At 39.5% G+C, this 14865-nt stretch overlaps 1 protein-coding gene across 5 annotated transcripts in view; it reads right to left on the bottom strand.

Moving 5' to 3' along the window:
- The window catches only part of MYO5A (myosin VA), a 205627-nt gene that overhangs the window by 59804 nt on the left and 130958 nt on the right, over positions 1-14865 (bottom strand). For all 5 annotated transcript variants that reach the window (XM_005211877.4, XM_005211879.4, XM_024998029.2 and 2 more), the window contains exons 16-22: positions 14274-14371; positions 12182-12268; positions 11985-12093; positions 9567-9778; positions 7878-8034; positions 1891-2130; positions 646-894 (exon numbers count right to left, since the gene is read on the bottom strand). In XM_005211877.4, the coding sequence (XP_005211934.1) occupies positions 646-894; positions 1891-2130; positions 7878-8034; positions 9567-9778; positions 11985-12093; positions 12182-12268; positions 14274-14371 (1152 nt within the window). The remainder of the gene's footprint in view (positions 1-645; positions 895-1890; positions 2131-7877; positions 8035-9566; positions 9779-11984; positions 12094-12181; positions 12269-14273; positions 14372-14865) is intronic.

Here is a 14865-nt window from a genome sequence, read left to right as displayed (position 1 = left end):
TCTATTACTTTTTCCCAGTAAGCCTTATGTTGAGGTATTTTTTCTTATGTTTAAACAATACTCCTCATTACTTCTTGAGAGCCTTCGTGTTTTCTATATTTAATAAAGTTTTGATATAAGTTAATACAAATTTGCAGTGTGGAAACATCTGTCAATCTGTAAGCAGTTTTGTTGCTATTTTTTGCATAGTAGTTCTTGACTATGGCCAGTGTAGACATTTGGATTTCTGGTGGACTTCTCAAAACAGCCTTAATATAGGTTTCCATAAAAATTCCTACTAGCTATTGACAGTTTATTGTTTAATTTACTTCTTAATCACCTTAAGCTGGCTGACTCCACACAGATCTATACATTCAACAAAAAGAGTGTATAGTAGGTACTTGGCCATCAATTTTCTTCTTATAATACTGCTTTCCTTCTATTCTTAGTAGAGTAAAACGTTCTACTAAAAGACCTATAGCTACTCATCCAATATATAGAAGAACTCCTTGGGGAAAAACACTAATAATGAACAGTCAACTGACTGAAATGTGTGTTTTACCTTCAACTGAGAACTACATTGAGCTACAATGGCCAACCAAGTCAATATGGCAGCACATCTCCTTTGTGAAAGAAGTAGATGAGGATATGAACATCAGCTCCTACCTGCTCAGTTTCTTGTTTGTATCTATCAGCATGTTCCTCAATGGATTTTTTCTCAGACTGAGTTTGTTCCAGGTCTTTCCGTAGCTTGGCAATTTCTTCCTGCAGACTGAGGACCCGTCCAGTAGCAATCTTAGCTTCTTCTTCACTTAGCTGAAGACGTTCTAAATCACTTCGTAGTTTCTCGGTCTCCGAGTTGTATATTCCTTCTAGATTGGTCAGTTTCTCCATGAGGCATTTGTAGTCTTTGTTCTTTAAACACACACATGAGTGACAGCAAGTAAATATACACACCATGAATTGTACTTAGTGAGAAAACCATGCCTATTCATCATATTCATGCTGTGTCACTGCAGCACTGATATAGCCTCTAACCAAAATACTAGTGACATTTAAAGTAACACAATCAGTCCCCTCTTAGTGATACAAAAAGAGAACAGACACAATTATTTACGTTTTACATGAGATGAGCAACATAGATGTGATTCTCTCATAGTCACAAGGAGAGTTACCATACTAAATTCTCTTTCCTGATTCTCAATCCAGGAATAGGAAAATCTAGATTTGTTTTTAGAAACAAATCAGTGTGCTACTGAAAACCATGTGCTGGCTAGTGATGTATAGGAATAGTAAAACGGCCTCAAAATCACGTCTTACAAATCTCTTTGTTTAACATCTGGAAACTCTTCCCATTCAGAAAACCTGTCTGATGAATTTTATTTCATTCTCTTTTCTGTTTTTCTTTGTCATCGTTAGTATTTATATGTCACTAACTACCTATATAATTTTCAGGTGCTAAAATATTACTTGGTAATAACTATCTGTAAGAAATCAAACTGTTATCTCTGCAAATAGACTGCAGATTCCTCAGAAGCATGGACATCTTCCTGCTTCTTTTGCCATCTCAGTGCTAAACAACTCATCTACAAAAGAAACAATACATTACACATAACTGAATGATAATGATGAAAGAGCTGTGTAAAATATAAAGCACAATATGATTCTCAGTCCTAACCTTTTGGACTGCTAGTAAACCTGTCTGTGTTCTCAAAAACAATTTCCCGCCTTGGTCCTTGAAATTATAATCTTACCTATGAGCTTGTCACTATTGCCTGCTCATTAATGTCACTACCATTTTACTTTTTTGCTGAGACTGAAAGGTAAAGTCAAAAGGAGACAATGCTGGAGATAATCCCAGTGTATTTCATTAGGCATGCTGCATTTTTAGGACTGCTGTTCAAAACACACCTGCTCATCAACTTTGCGCTGCAGCTGCATGATCTTGTTCTCCATGCCAATGTGGAGCTTCTTATAGCGCTCCACAGAGCGGGCCTCGATCTTAAGTTTCTTCAGCTCACGCTTGGCCATCATCCGTCGGAAGCAGCACTGAAGGTAGATGATGGCGTGGATGCTCCTCCTATAGCAGGTGCGAGCCAGCCAGCCACGGACCCATTTCTGAATGATGACTGCTTTGTGTTCACGGAGTATCTGGAGAGAAGGGTAGGTGCAAGTAATGTCAGACCCTGGACTACACTCAATTTCAACTCTATCAACCTATGGATGCAGTCTGAGAACCACACATTAACTAAAGGGAAAGCCACTGGAAAAGCTGAAGCAACCATGTATTATGTGGAGTGTACTTATCACAAATATATGGAGGCACCAATTATTTTAAAAGATGATTGAAATGTAATCTTTAAAAGGCAATTTGAGAAACATATATAAAACATGTATTACATCCACATGTCATATGTGGGATTACATGTCTATGTATGATGATAAACAGAGTATACACATAAGCGCCATCAAAATTAAAGACACCAGATTACTAAATAGAAAACTAATCTAAAAAGAAAGAAAAATGCATTAGGTTTCTTATAACTACATGATTTCTAAAAGCAATCAGTTATCCTTCAGAAAATAAACAGAGCTTGATACCCTGTGAATTATGTGCTAGTAAAATAGATTTACCCACTACCCTTACTGCTGGGTCCACATCACTGTGCATTAGGTCTCTGGCTTGAGGATATAGGGTATGGTTGGTAAGCAGGCTATAGAAGCCAACACTTAGGGTACTGCAAAGTTTATTATTAATTTATTGATTTTTCCCCCAGAAACAACAAAAAAAATGATTCTCTCATTTGCCATTTTTGAGGAATACCACTCTAGTGAGGATTTCCCATTGCTTTACAAATGTAGCACAAACCCACACATGGGGTTCAAAGGTAGTAGGGATAGAACTTTAAAAGGAAAGCTAAAAGAAAGATAAAGTAAACAGATATTAATTTTATATTGTGTTTTCTTAAAAAAAGATATTCCCCTAAACTGATAAACACTCATTCATCCTTATGATATAAATCTCTTGTCACTAATGACCATCAAGCAGAGATTGTGCAAATAATTTCCAGGAATGATGGGAAAATTCTTAGATTTTAGGAAGGGTTGAACTAGCAAGACTTTGAGGTCCTTTCAAAACTATGATCTTATAAAATGGCAAATAGATGGGGAAACAGTGGAAACAGTGGCTGACTTTATTTTTTGGGGCTCCAAAATCACTGCAGATGGTGATTGCAGCCGTGAAATTAAAAGACGCTTACTCCTTGGAAGGAAAGTTATGAACAACCTAGACAGTATATTAAAAAGCAGACATTAGTTTGTCAACCAAGGTCTGTCTAGTAAAGGCTATGGTTTTTCCAGTGGTCATGTATGGATGTGAGAATTGGACTATAAAGAAAGCTGAGTGCTGAAGAATTGATGCTTTTGAACTGTGGTGTTGGAGAAGACTCTTGAGAATCCTCTGGACTGCAAGGAGATCCAACCAGTCCATCTTAAAGGAAATCAGTCCTGGGCGTTCATTGGAAGGACGGAAGGACTGATGTTGAAGCTGAAACTCCAATACTTTGGCCACCTGATGCGAAGAGCTGACACATTTGAAAAGACCCTGATGCTCGGAAAGATTGAGGGCAGGAGGAGAAGGGAACAACAGAGGATGAGATGGTTGGATGGTATCACCGACTCAATGGACATGGATTTAGGTAGACTCTGGCAGTTGGTGATGGACAGGGAGGCCTGGCGTGCTGTGGTTCATGGAGTCGTAAAGAGTCAGACATGACTGAGTGACTGAACTGAACTTGTGTGATATGAATGTTCCAATGTATTCACTTAAGTACTCACTAGTGATTATGATAAAGGGATACAATATACCTTTCATGAAACTTTTTTTAAATGTGTAAAAAATCTCTGAAACAGTCTCTTCAGATAGTAGCAATTTGGTAAGATCATTGAAAAAACAGTTCCTATTTTTAGGATATGTAGCTGAGAAAAATAATGAAATCATGTGCCATCCCAGATGATACAAAAGAAATAAGTGGTTGTGTTTAAAGTCATCAAATACAAAATAAACATGGGTTTCCCCGGTGGCTCCATGGTAAAGAATCAGCCTGCTAAGCAGGAGATGTGGGTTCGATCCCTATGTCATGAAGATCCTCTGGAGAAGGAAATGGCAACCCATTCCAATATTATTGCCTGAAAATTCCCCTGGACAGAGGAGCCTTGCAGGCTACAGTCTATGGGGTCCCCCAAAAGAGTCAGACATGACTTAGCAACTAAACAACAGCAAAACAAACATAGGTGTTTCAGAGACCTATATAAGTGTCTTCAGCTAACTCAAGACTGCACCTTTGGGCTGTTTTCCTAATGCCAAGGTAGCCTTCAGTTCCCACAAAGTGCAGTCACCATGCATCACGCTGCAGTGAGGCAGGGCTTTTGCTCTCACTCAACGTCAGAATCCTGAGGGAAGCCCCTGTCTATCTGGATGACTAGTGACAAACTGGGTAAAACTCAGTGATGGCAAACTGAAGGCTTTCAGAATTAAAAAAAAACTCAAGCAGCACACAGTGGCAAAGCTATTAATGCCAATTTTCCTATTCAATTTCCTTCTCCCATGTAACTTCAGACATTGGTCCATTTCTGTAATTTCAGTCAAATGGAAATGGTATATAATTAGAGCTTCCATTCTCAATCTCATTTCCATGAGTGAGTCAGAGGCATTAAATAACACTTGCTTTCACTTTAAGACCTCTCAAAGCTGGAGAAGGGGAGGCTGAGATTTGAATCACAGCTAGAAGGATCACTAAGGGGGTCCCAATGGCCTACACATAAACTAGTCTCTAAGCTGGTACCCTCACTAGGTCCAGTCACAGTGGGAGCTAAGCTCGCTAGAGACTTCTACTGCTAACCAATAGCCTCAAACCCCAGTTCAGATGTTCCCAAAGACAGTACTGAGGAAAACAGGGGAGTAACCAGTTTGGCGTATCTAATAGGTCAAGTTTAATAAGGCTTTACCTTCCCTTGAAAGCTCATGCTTGAAAAGAAAGAACACCTAACCATAAAGCAGGCATGGGCAGAAAGACCTGGAGAAACTGTCTTCAAATTTTCTTCAAAGCACAGCTATTTAAATATGTTCATTCAAGCCTCATTAGCTTTCCATGTTTCTTTGTTGTCTAAAATTAATTTAAATTAAGAAAGTAAAATACATACATGAATAGGGTCCAGGGCAAGCCCACATACTGCCTATGATTAGAGAAATGTCCTATATCACTCAACTGACTCTCCTTCTAACAATGCCCAAAGGGCTCCAAGATCTAGACTGTTCAGTTTAGTTCAGTCGCTCAGTCATGTCCGACTCTTTGTGACCCCGTGGACTGCAGCACACCAGGCCTCCCTGTCCATCACCAACTCCTGGAGTTTACTCAAACTCATGTCCATTGAGTCCATGATGCCATCCAACCATCTCATCCTCTGTCACCCCCTTCTCCTCCGGCCTTCAATCTTTCCAGCATCAGGGTATTTCTGGCTTATTCAGAATATGTTCTAAAGAACAGTCTCCAGACTAAACTACAAAGCTACAGTCATCAAGACAGTATGGTACTGGCACAAAAACAGAAATATAGACCAATGGAACAAGATAGAAAGTCCAGAGATAAACCCACACATCTATGGGTACCTTATTTTTAACAAAGGAGGCAAGTATATACAATGGGGCAAAGACAGCACGTTCAATAAGTGGTGCTGGGAAAACTGGATAGCTATGAGTGAAAGAATGAAATTAGAAAACTTCCTAACACCACCCACCAAAATAAAATCAAAAGGGATTAAAGACTTAAATTTAAGACCAGAAACTATAAGACTCTTAGAGGAAAACATAGGCAGAACACTCCAGGACAAATCACAGCAATATCCTTTATGACCCACCTCCTAGAGTAATAGAAATAAAAACAAAATAAACAAGCAGGACCTAATTAAATGTAAAGGCTTTTTGCACAGCAAAGGAAACTATAAGCAAGAAGAAAAGACAACCCTCAGAATGGAAAAAAAAAATAGGAAATGACAACTAACAAAGGATTAATTTCAAAAATATACAAGCAGCTCATACAAGTCAATACCAGAAAAACAAACAACCCCATCAAAAAGTAGGGAAAAGATCTAAACAGACATTTCTCCAAAGAAGACACAGATGGCTAAAAAACACATGAAAAAACATTCAATATTGCTCATTATTAAAGAAATGCAAATCAAAACTAAAATGAGATATCATCTCACACAGGTTAGAATGGTCATCATCAAAAAGTCTACAAACAATAAATGCTGGAGAGGGTGCTGGAGAGGGTGTAGAGAAAAGGGAACCCTCTTGCACTTCTGGTGGGAATGTAAACTGATACAGCCACTATGGAAGATGGTATGGAAATTCCTTAAAAAACTAGGAATAAAACCACCATATGATCCTTCAATCCCACTACTAGGCATATACCCTAAGGAAACCAAAGTTGAAAAAGACACATGTACCCCAATGTTCATTGTAGCACTATTTACAATAGCTAGAACATGGAAGCAACCTACATGTCGATCAACAGATGAATGGATAAAGAAGCTGTGGTACATATATACAATGGAATACTACTCAGCCATGAAAAGGAACACATTTCAGTCAGTTCTAATAAGGTGGACGAACCTAAAGAACAGACTCAAAACCTTGCTGAAATAAAAGAGAGAAAAAATGTTCATTGACCAGACCATATATTGTTAGAAGTGATGATTAGGTAAGACTAATCTGGTGATCCACTATCTCTAGTCATAATGATTAGTGCTAGACATAAAGCTTACTTGTCAAATATTTCTATAGGATCATACTCCAGTTAATACAACTTTAACTACATTGATATTACATTTGATTTCACTTTACCATGGTAAATTCTTCCAAATTTGTTTCATTCTTAATCTTCTGTTCATCTGTTATATACTTTAGCTATTCAAAGCTCACCATAATTAGCTGAATAAAGACCCCTAGATTCCTCCATGAATCTGTAAATGTTACCTTATTTGGGGAAAGGGTCTTTGAAGGTATAATTAAGTTAAGGATCTTGAGATGGAGAGATTATCCTGGATTATCTAGGCGGGACCCAAATCCATCACAAGTGTTCTCAAAAGAGACAGACAAAAGGAAGTAAAGTTAGACACAGAGAGAAGATGATGTGAATGAAGATGGAGGCAGGGCTTGGAGTGATATGGGCACAAAAGTATAAGGAATAGTGGTGGCCTCCAGCATTAGAAGAGGCAAGGAAAGGGTCCTCCCCCCATAGCTTCTGGAGGGAGTGTAGCTCTGCTGACATCTTGTTTTCACAGTTCTTGCCTCTAGAACTGTGAGAAAGTTCAATGAGAAATTGTTGGTGGTAATGTATTACAGCAGCCACAGGAAACAAAAATGTCACTTTTCCCCCCCAAATTACATATGCAAAGGGAATAAAAAGGTAAGCCTTCTTTTTCCAAGTCATGTTAATAAATGAATAAATATGTACTTATTATTTAATATTTTAAAATATATTTCAATTGTTGGTTGAAAGGGAAAGTGAAAGTTGTTCAGTCATGTCTGACTCTTTGCAACCACATGGAAATCTCCAGGCCAGGATACTGGAGTAGGTAGCCTTTCCCTTCTCCAGGGGATCTTCCCAAACCAGGGATCGAACCCAAGTCTCCCACATTGCAGGTGAATTCTTTACCAGGTGAGCCACAAGGGAAGCCCAAGAATATTGGAGTGGGTAGCCTATCCCTTCTCCAGGGGATCTTCCTTGTTTCCATACAAGTCCTACATCCATAGGAGGGCCTGTGGCACTTTGTACAGACGTGGGACTTGATTAACATTAATGGGATGAATAAAAAAGTTGAAAACAATGCCTCACCTTGTGATACCTATTTCTGGCCAAGTAGCCTCGCAAATAAGACTGAAGGACAATTGTGGCAGTTCGCATGATCTTGTATCTCCGGCGAGCTACATACATGCGCCAGTACTTCTGAATGATAGTGGCTGCCTTGGTTCTGCGCAGGAACTTAGCATAGCTGGGAGAGAAAGAGTGGCGAGTTGTCAGTAGTCAGAAAAACCCAGGAACACATTTTGTAGAGGATGAAAGCACCAATGTCTTGCCATAATAAGTAGTACTTCCATTGATTATTCTAATAACATACATGTTAAATCAACATTTATATTTCTTATATTTGTAGTTAGTTTATGAGCCCCGAATACCTGTCCATCTGTTATCTCAAATGAACCTTACCTAACCCTAAAATGTAGGCTGTCCCATATCACTCGATTTTACAATAAAGAAGTTAAAGGTCATAAAGGTTTATTCCTTTTAGGACTGTGCTTATTACCCCAGGCTATGTACCCTTTACATAGCAGACCAGTTTACACAGTAATACCATACCTACTTATCACCAGCTTCCTGAGCTCTATCTATTGTGAACACATGATGTTTTTTCTCAATCTATTTACTTGGGCATAAGTTTTTTTTTATCATTAATTCATGTCTTCTGATAGCTCTAAATTAAAATTATCCTAATATGTAATCACATGTCAGTTAATTCTTTTCTACAGTTCTCAGCTTATTGCTCCTAAAAACACCTCAATGGAAGCATTTTTAACAGGTTATATTCATGATTGTCCTGATTTACAGATGATTTCTTCAAGTCCATTAAAAGTGAAAGTGAAAGTCGCTTAGTGTCTGACTCTTTGCAACCCAATGGACTACACAGTCCATGGAATTCTCCAGGCCAGAATATTGGAGTGGGTAGCCCTTCCCTTCTCCAGGGGATTTCCCAACCCAGGGATTGAACCCAGGTCTCCCACACTGCAGGCAGATTCTTTACCAGCTGAGCCACCAGGGAAGCCCAACATAAACGTATAAAAAATAAATACTGAGGACATGAGTAGACAGTAATTTGTAATTTTTTTTGAGGTTCAATCTGATTCCTAAAGGTGAGTGAAATTATATTCTATTTAACTGTCTTATGAGTTAATTCCTTGGAACTAAGAAAAGGTAAGGTGTTGCCTTGAGTGGATGTGAGAGTTGGACTATAAAGAAAGCTGAGCACCAAAGAATTGATGCTTTTGAACTGTGGTGTTGGAGAAGCCTCTTGAGAGTCCCTTGGACTGCAAGGAGATTAAACCAGTCTATCCTAAAGGAGATCAGTCCTGAGTGTCCATTGGAAGGACTGATGTTGAAGTTGAAACTCCAATACTTTGGCCACCTGATGCGAAGAGCTGACTCATTTGAAAAGACCCTGATGCTGGGAAAGATTGAAGGCAGGAGGAGAAGGGGATGATAGAGGATGAGACGGTTGGATGGCATCACCGATTCAATGGACATGAGTTTGGGTAAACTCTGGGAGTTGGTGATGGACAGGGAGGCCTGGTGTGCTGCGGTTCCTGGGGTCTTAAAGAGTTGGACACGACTCAGCGACTGAACTGAACTGCCTTGAGTGGTAGGGTGACCACCCCACCCCAAACTGTCCTAGCTTAGACAATAAGTCAGATGCACTCTCCAATCTTGGCTGCCCCTGAGCAAGCGTGTACACGCCACCAGGACACATACCATCGGGCCTGGTGGCCTCGCACATATCTCTGCACAGTGATGGCAGCCTTGCGCATGCGCAGGTACTTCTTCCGCAGCAGCCACCCTCGGATCGTCTTCTGGATCCGGATGCAGGCAGCCCTCAGCTTGTCTGCCCTCAATTTTTCTAGGTAGGCCACTTGACCAGCCCGGAAAAAGATCTTTGTCTTCCCAAACTGGTATTTGTCCTTGTCCTGTATTTGGAAGAAACTGTATACTCAGAAGTAGAAATGATGACCAAATAAGTGAATTTTAAAGAGAAAAAAAAAAAAAAAAGTCTAAAAGCAGTATCAGTAAAGGGATGAAACTATTAGCTAAATCTTGGGCTACATCACAAGTATCTAATGGAGCCAGCTTTTTGATCCTAGGCAAGTTGAGCGAATAGAAGGGACTTTAAGGAAAACTGCAGTTTAAGAGTTATTTTCCAGAATTAGTCTACCTGGAATTATTATCTGAAGCCCAAAACTTGGTTGTGGGTTATAGGCAGCTACTATTTGCTTGTTTGTATTTTAAATATCTCAAGGAAATGGAGATGCTGACACTCCCTCTGACTGACCCGGGCTGTAAGGATTACATCGGGCTGTAAGTTCCATGAGAAAGCTGAAGGGACAAAAACACCAGTGTGAAGAAAAAGGCAGGAGGTAATACATACAAAATAAAAACAAAAAGATTAAAAATGCTGCATATTCATGTTAAGAGTTAAGTTTCTCAACAGTTATCTCTTGGTTTTATCAATAGTAAGTCTGTCTACAAATTTCAAAAATATAATCATTTATAATGCTCACTGACTTCTGATTATAAGCAAAGTTGAGCAGTAAACACAGATAGATAGGCATACTATTTTTGGTCTATTACATTCTGATCCAACTATTCAAAATCATGTGATTTATTAAACATCTCACGTTGAAAGAGGAGAGTTTATTTGTAACAATCAATATTGTGATGTAAAATTCAAAGTGAAAACAGAGAAAATAACTTTTCACTGTAAGCAAATATTTCCTATCTTGTACATGAAAAGAGAAAATAGGAAATCACATACATCTAAAACTACTTCAGTTTAAATCAATAAATCTTACAAAGGAAGCTAGCTGGAAAAGCTAGTAAGTGGTTCCCTTTCCCAGCCCCATCTCATCTCAGCTCCCCTCTCCCTGCTCCCCAAGCCTGCCCTCCTCTGCCTTGTGGTCCCAAAGTTCAGCCGGGAGAGGTCTAGGGGAGGAAGCTGGTGTGGGATGACTGTCCCTACTTTCTGCTCTTCATTCCCTAGAAAGGACTTGGGCCAAATTCAAAATGGACCCAATTCTTTTACACATCACCAGGAAAGTGGCCTAAGCTATTTCAAGAAAAAAAAAAAAATTATTACCAGAGAAGAGATATTACATCTAATTAATAGCTAGTAATTATTACTAATTACTTCAAAGTGAGTTAATCCATCCAACCTAATGTCAAATAAGTGAAAATATAATATTCTTTAAAAAACATTTCATGAATCTTAAATTCTCCACAGCATACATCAGTGGCTATCCAAGTGTAGTCCTCAAACCAGCATCAGCATCACTGGGAACTTGATAGAAATGCAAATTATTGGGCGCATCCCAGACGACCAAATCAGAAATTCTGGAGGTGGGGCCTGGCAATCTGTAGTGTAACAAGTCTTGTAGGTGACTCTGATGCATTCTAAGGTCTGCAAATGCCTTAGCTTGGTAGGCAAGATCCTTCAAACATCAACCCCGATTTCCTAACGAATTCCTTACTTCCCAGGCACCAATTTTTTACTGCAAAAACAAAAATCCTACTGTATTGTTTTTTTGAGAAAACTATGCTTTCCTGCTTCCACGTTCTTTGCTCCCTACTAGGATAGTCTCCTTCCAGGTTTACACAGTCTTACCCACCTTTCAGGGCCTGACTCAAAATACATGTCTCCTCCCCACAGCAGAAGTGGCTTTGTCTTCCTCTGATTTCTTCTCTCATTCATTCAGCATTTCATAGACACTAAGGTATATTATACTTGTCTTTAAAATGCATTGATTTCGAAGACATACTATGTTACCTGAGGATAAGACTTATTTTTTCTTAATCACACAGCATTTGGCCTGGTGTCTTTCTTAAGTAAGTACTCAGTAAATTTTTATTGAAAATGATCCAGTTCTAAAAAGAATGCATCTGAAGTCTAGGCTTAGGCCTCACCATCCTGTTTCTTGATACTGGGCTGTTGTCCTCACTAGTCCTTCCATCGTAGAGACAGGGAGCCTCGAACTCCAAGACAGTGTACCTCTCCCCGCTCCCACTCCTGAATTCATTGAATTAGTGCTATTTGGACACCCCTAGGACTTGTACAGGTTATAATCACAAGGCCTTTGGCAAACATCTGTTCAGATACAGATGAGTGAAAATCTTTCTTACCACTATCAGTTTCTCTAAAACATTCTTGCATGTTTGCTTTCTGTCACTTAGCACATCTTTTTGCTTCATTAGGACCCGATAGCGGCTGAAAAATTCTTGGTAAGTCCACCTATGAAAAGAGACTCATGTCAGCTTATCTAAGGCAGCAGGAACCTCCCCCATGAGGATCCCTTGTATTTGAAAGCTGCCAGGCCCACCGAGAGGGGAAACCTGCTGCGCTGATCCGAATGGTTTCCAGGACACCGCATGCTCTCAGCTGCTGCACTGCCCTCTTCTCATCAAACCTATGAGTAAAGGTGGAAATCATTAGTACACAAAAAAGTCTGGCTCTAGCCACAAACTACTGTCCTCAATCCAGAGACTGAAATCTTTTGTAAAGAGCCAAATGAATAAATTAGAAAAAAAAAATTCAAATGTTGGAGTACTGATTCAAAATTGAAAACTCCATTTTGAGAGTGGGGAAGATTACTAGCAGTAAGAACATACACCAAAAACTCATAAGAAATACCACTGAGCATATTTAAAAAGCCCAAGCTCCTCTGTACTGTGCAGTGCTCATTACACGCCTTGGCCCGACTAGTTGGTCTCATAATTCTTTAGTTCACCATACAGAGCTACCCGAGAATAAAGACTGGCCAGCTCTGAAGATTTCTTTAACAAGAAGAACAAATTAAACATGCCCCATTCAGTTTTTTTTTGTTGTTGTTGTTAATTACTAGTGTTCTAAAAGCTATTTAACTCAGTGTATACATACTAATCATTAAGTGTCCATGTCAGTTAAAAAGTATTTTATATCTTAGCTGCAGTTCACTCTAGATAAACAGCACCTTAATGTTAAATTGACACTATAAGAGGAAGTAGCAAGGCCTGCTTCTTACAGGATGATCACTCCCCTTACTCCCCAGTTGTGCCCTGAATGACCTATCTGAGGTTTCTGTGGTGCCGTCTTCTCAGTGTTTTGTTGGTGATGGGAGATGGGGTTGGTTGACTCAAGGTAATGGGCCCTGGGGCTGTCCAGAAGAGTTGCCCAGGGCATGAAAGCTTCTTCCTGCTTCTCACCTCCTCAAGAAAGACTTCTTGGGAATGAGAAGAATACAAGAGTCTTTGAGAAATGCCCTGCAGTCTAAGGCAGAATCTCCAGCAGGCAGGAGTGGCAGGAGCATAGTTCAGGAGCATGCACAAGGTGTAGAGTGGGAGTTATTACAGTGTTTGGGAAGGGTGCCTTATCTTTGACCCACAAATTCCTGTTCTAGAAATACAGTAGTCTAAGGAGATATTCAGGCAGGCAAATATACAGAAATGTTTGGGAAAAGATGTTTATCATAGCCAAGGAATAACCCAAATGGCCATCAACAGGGAATAACTTAAATAAATGATGGTATGTCTCTATAATGAGATATGACGTAGCCTTAAAATGGTGACAACGATTTGTATTTATAAACATGGAAAACACTCACAATTTATTAAGTTGAAAGTGAAGTAAAACAGCAGTTACAGCATGATTCCTTCTCTCTTATTAATGTGTCTCTCTTTCACAGAAACACACACAGAGCAGGGAAGGACTGATCAAGATCTATGTCAGTTAATACTTATTACCTCTCTAGGTATAATGAAATGCTTTTTCATTTACTTTTATACTGTTTTATATTTCCTGAAAATTGTTTTTACAATGTGCATGCATTACCTTCAAAATTAGAGAAATATTTCTGTTTTGGAAAAAACTTCCTCTCATGTATGATATTGATGAAGGACAAGATGCATGGTAAAAAGCAGACTCCTCTGATGCTTTCAACAGTTGAAAAGCAGCAGGGATGACTGTGAGCCTTTGCTAAAGCAACCTTATCTCACCCAGCTCTGGTTTTAACTGAAGCCCAAATTAACCAAAAAGGTCTTAAACTGAAGTAAATTCAAAATAGAAAGTAGAACTAGAAATGTGTGGTTGACCTCAAATGTTTAAAATTGTCATAAGGCCAGCTGCTAATTTGTTCTCACTTTTTTCAGGGTTGGGGGTGGGGGTGGTCTACACTGCATGGCCTGTGGATCTTAGTTCCCTGACCAAGAACTGAATCCAGGCCCCAACAAGTGGGAGCATGGAGTCTTGGCCACTGGACCACCAGGGAAGTCCCTGTTCTCAAACTCTTAAAAGGGAACAAAAACTGAAAAAAATTCTATTAACTATTTCTTCTACAAGACATGAAGATTTACTCACGTATTTTTTTCCCAGCTGCCGGTTTGACAATCCTTACAAGATATGGATTCTTTTAAATTCAGCAGTTGAGAAATACTTACGTGAATGGGAACTTGAAGTCGTTAGGCTTGATACAGCGCACATAGTGAGGGGTAGTGGCATTCAGGGTCTCCATAAGCAGGTGGAGGGAGTTTCGGAACTGCATAAAAAAGAGCAGAAAGGTGCATCAAGGTTTGTCAGAGTCAAAGATGACATAAAACAACCTAAACTTTTCTTCTAATGGCGCTAGTGGAGATGACTTGGCCGCCTGTGAGCCTGACCAGCCCCAGGTAGTAGAGCTGCTAGGGCTTTCGGTTCAAATTTCCTTAAACCCTAGCATTCACATGCTTACTCTGTGACATTCTTAATTTTCCCTCTCCCCCAGACCCTTTAAAATAGACTTTATTTTCTTAGAGTGGTTTAAGGCTTACAGCAAAGTCAGACAGAAGACACAATAACTTCCCACATACCCTCTGCCCTGGCACAGGCGTGGCCTCCCCATCATCAACTTTCCCCACCACAGTGGTATATTTGTTACAGCTGATGAACCTATTTGGACACATCATCATTATTATTATATTAGAGTTCACTCTTCCACACACATTCCGCCCCCCCACACTTTTAATATAAATTTCTGTGGCTTTCTGGTGTACA

This window comes from Bos taurus, chromosome 10 (assembly GCF_002263795.3).
Source record: "Bos taurus isolate L1 Dominette 01449 registration number 42190680 breed Hereford chromosome 10, ARS-UCD2.0, whole genome shotgun sequence".
NCBI lineage: Eukaryota > Metazoa > Chordata > Mammalia > Artiodactyla > Bovidae > Bos > Bos taurus.
The sequence above is the reverse complement of the archived record's forward strand: the minus strand, read 5'-3'. Positions and strand labels throughout refer to the sequence as shown.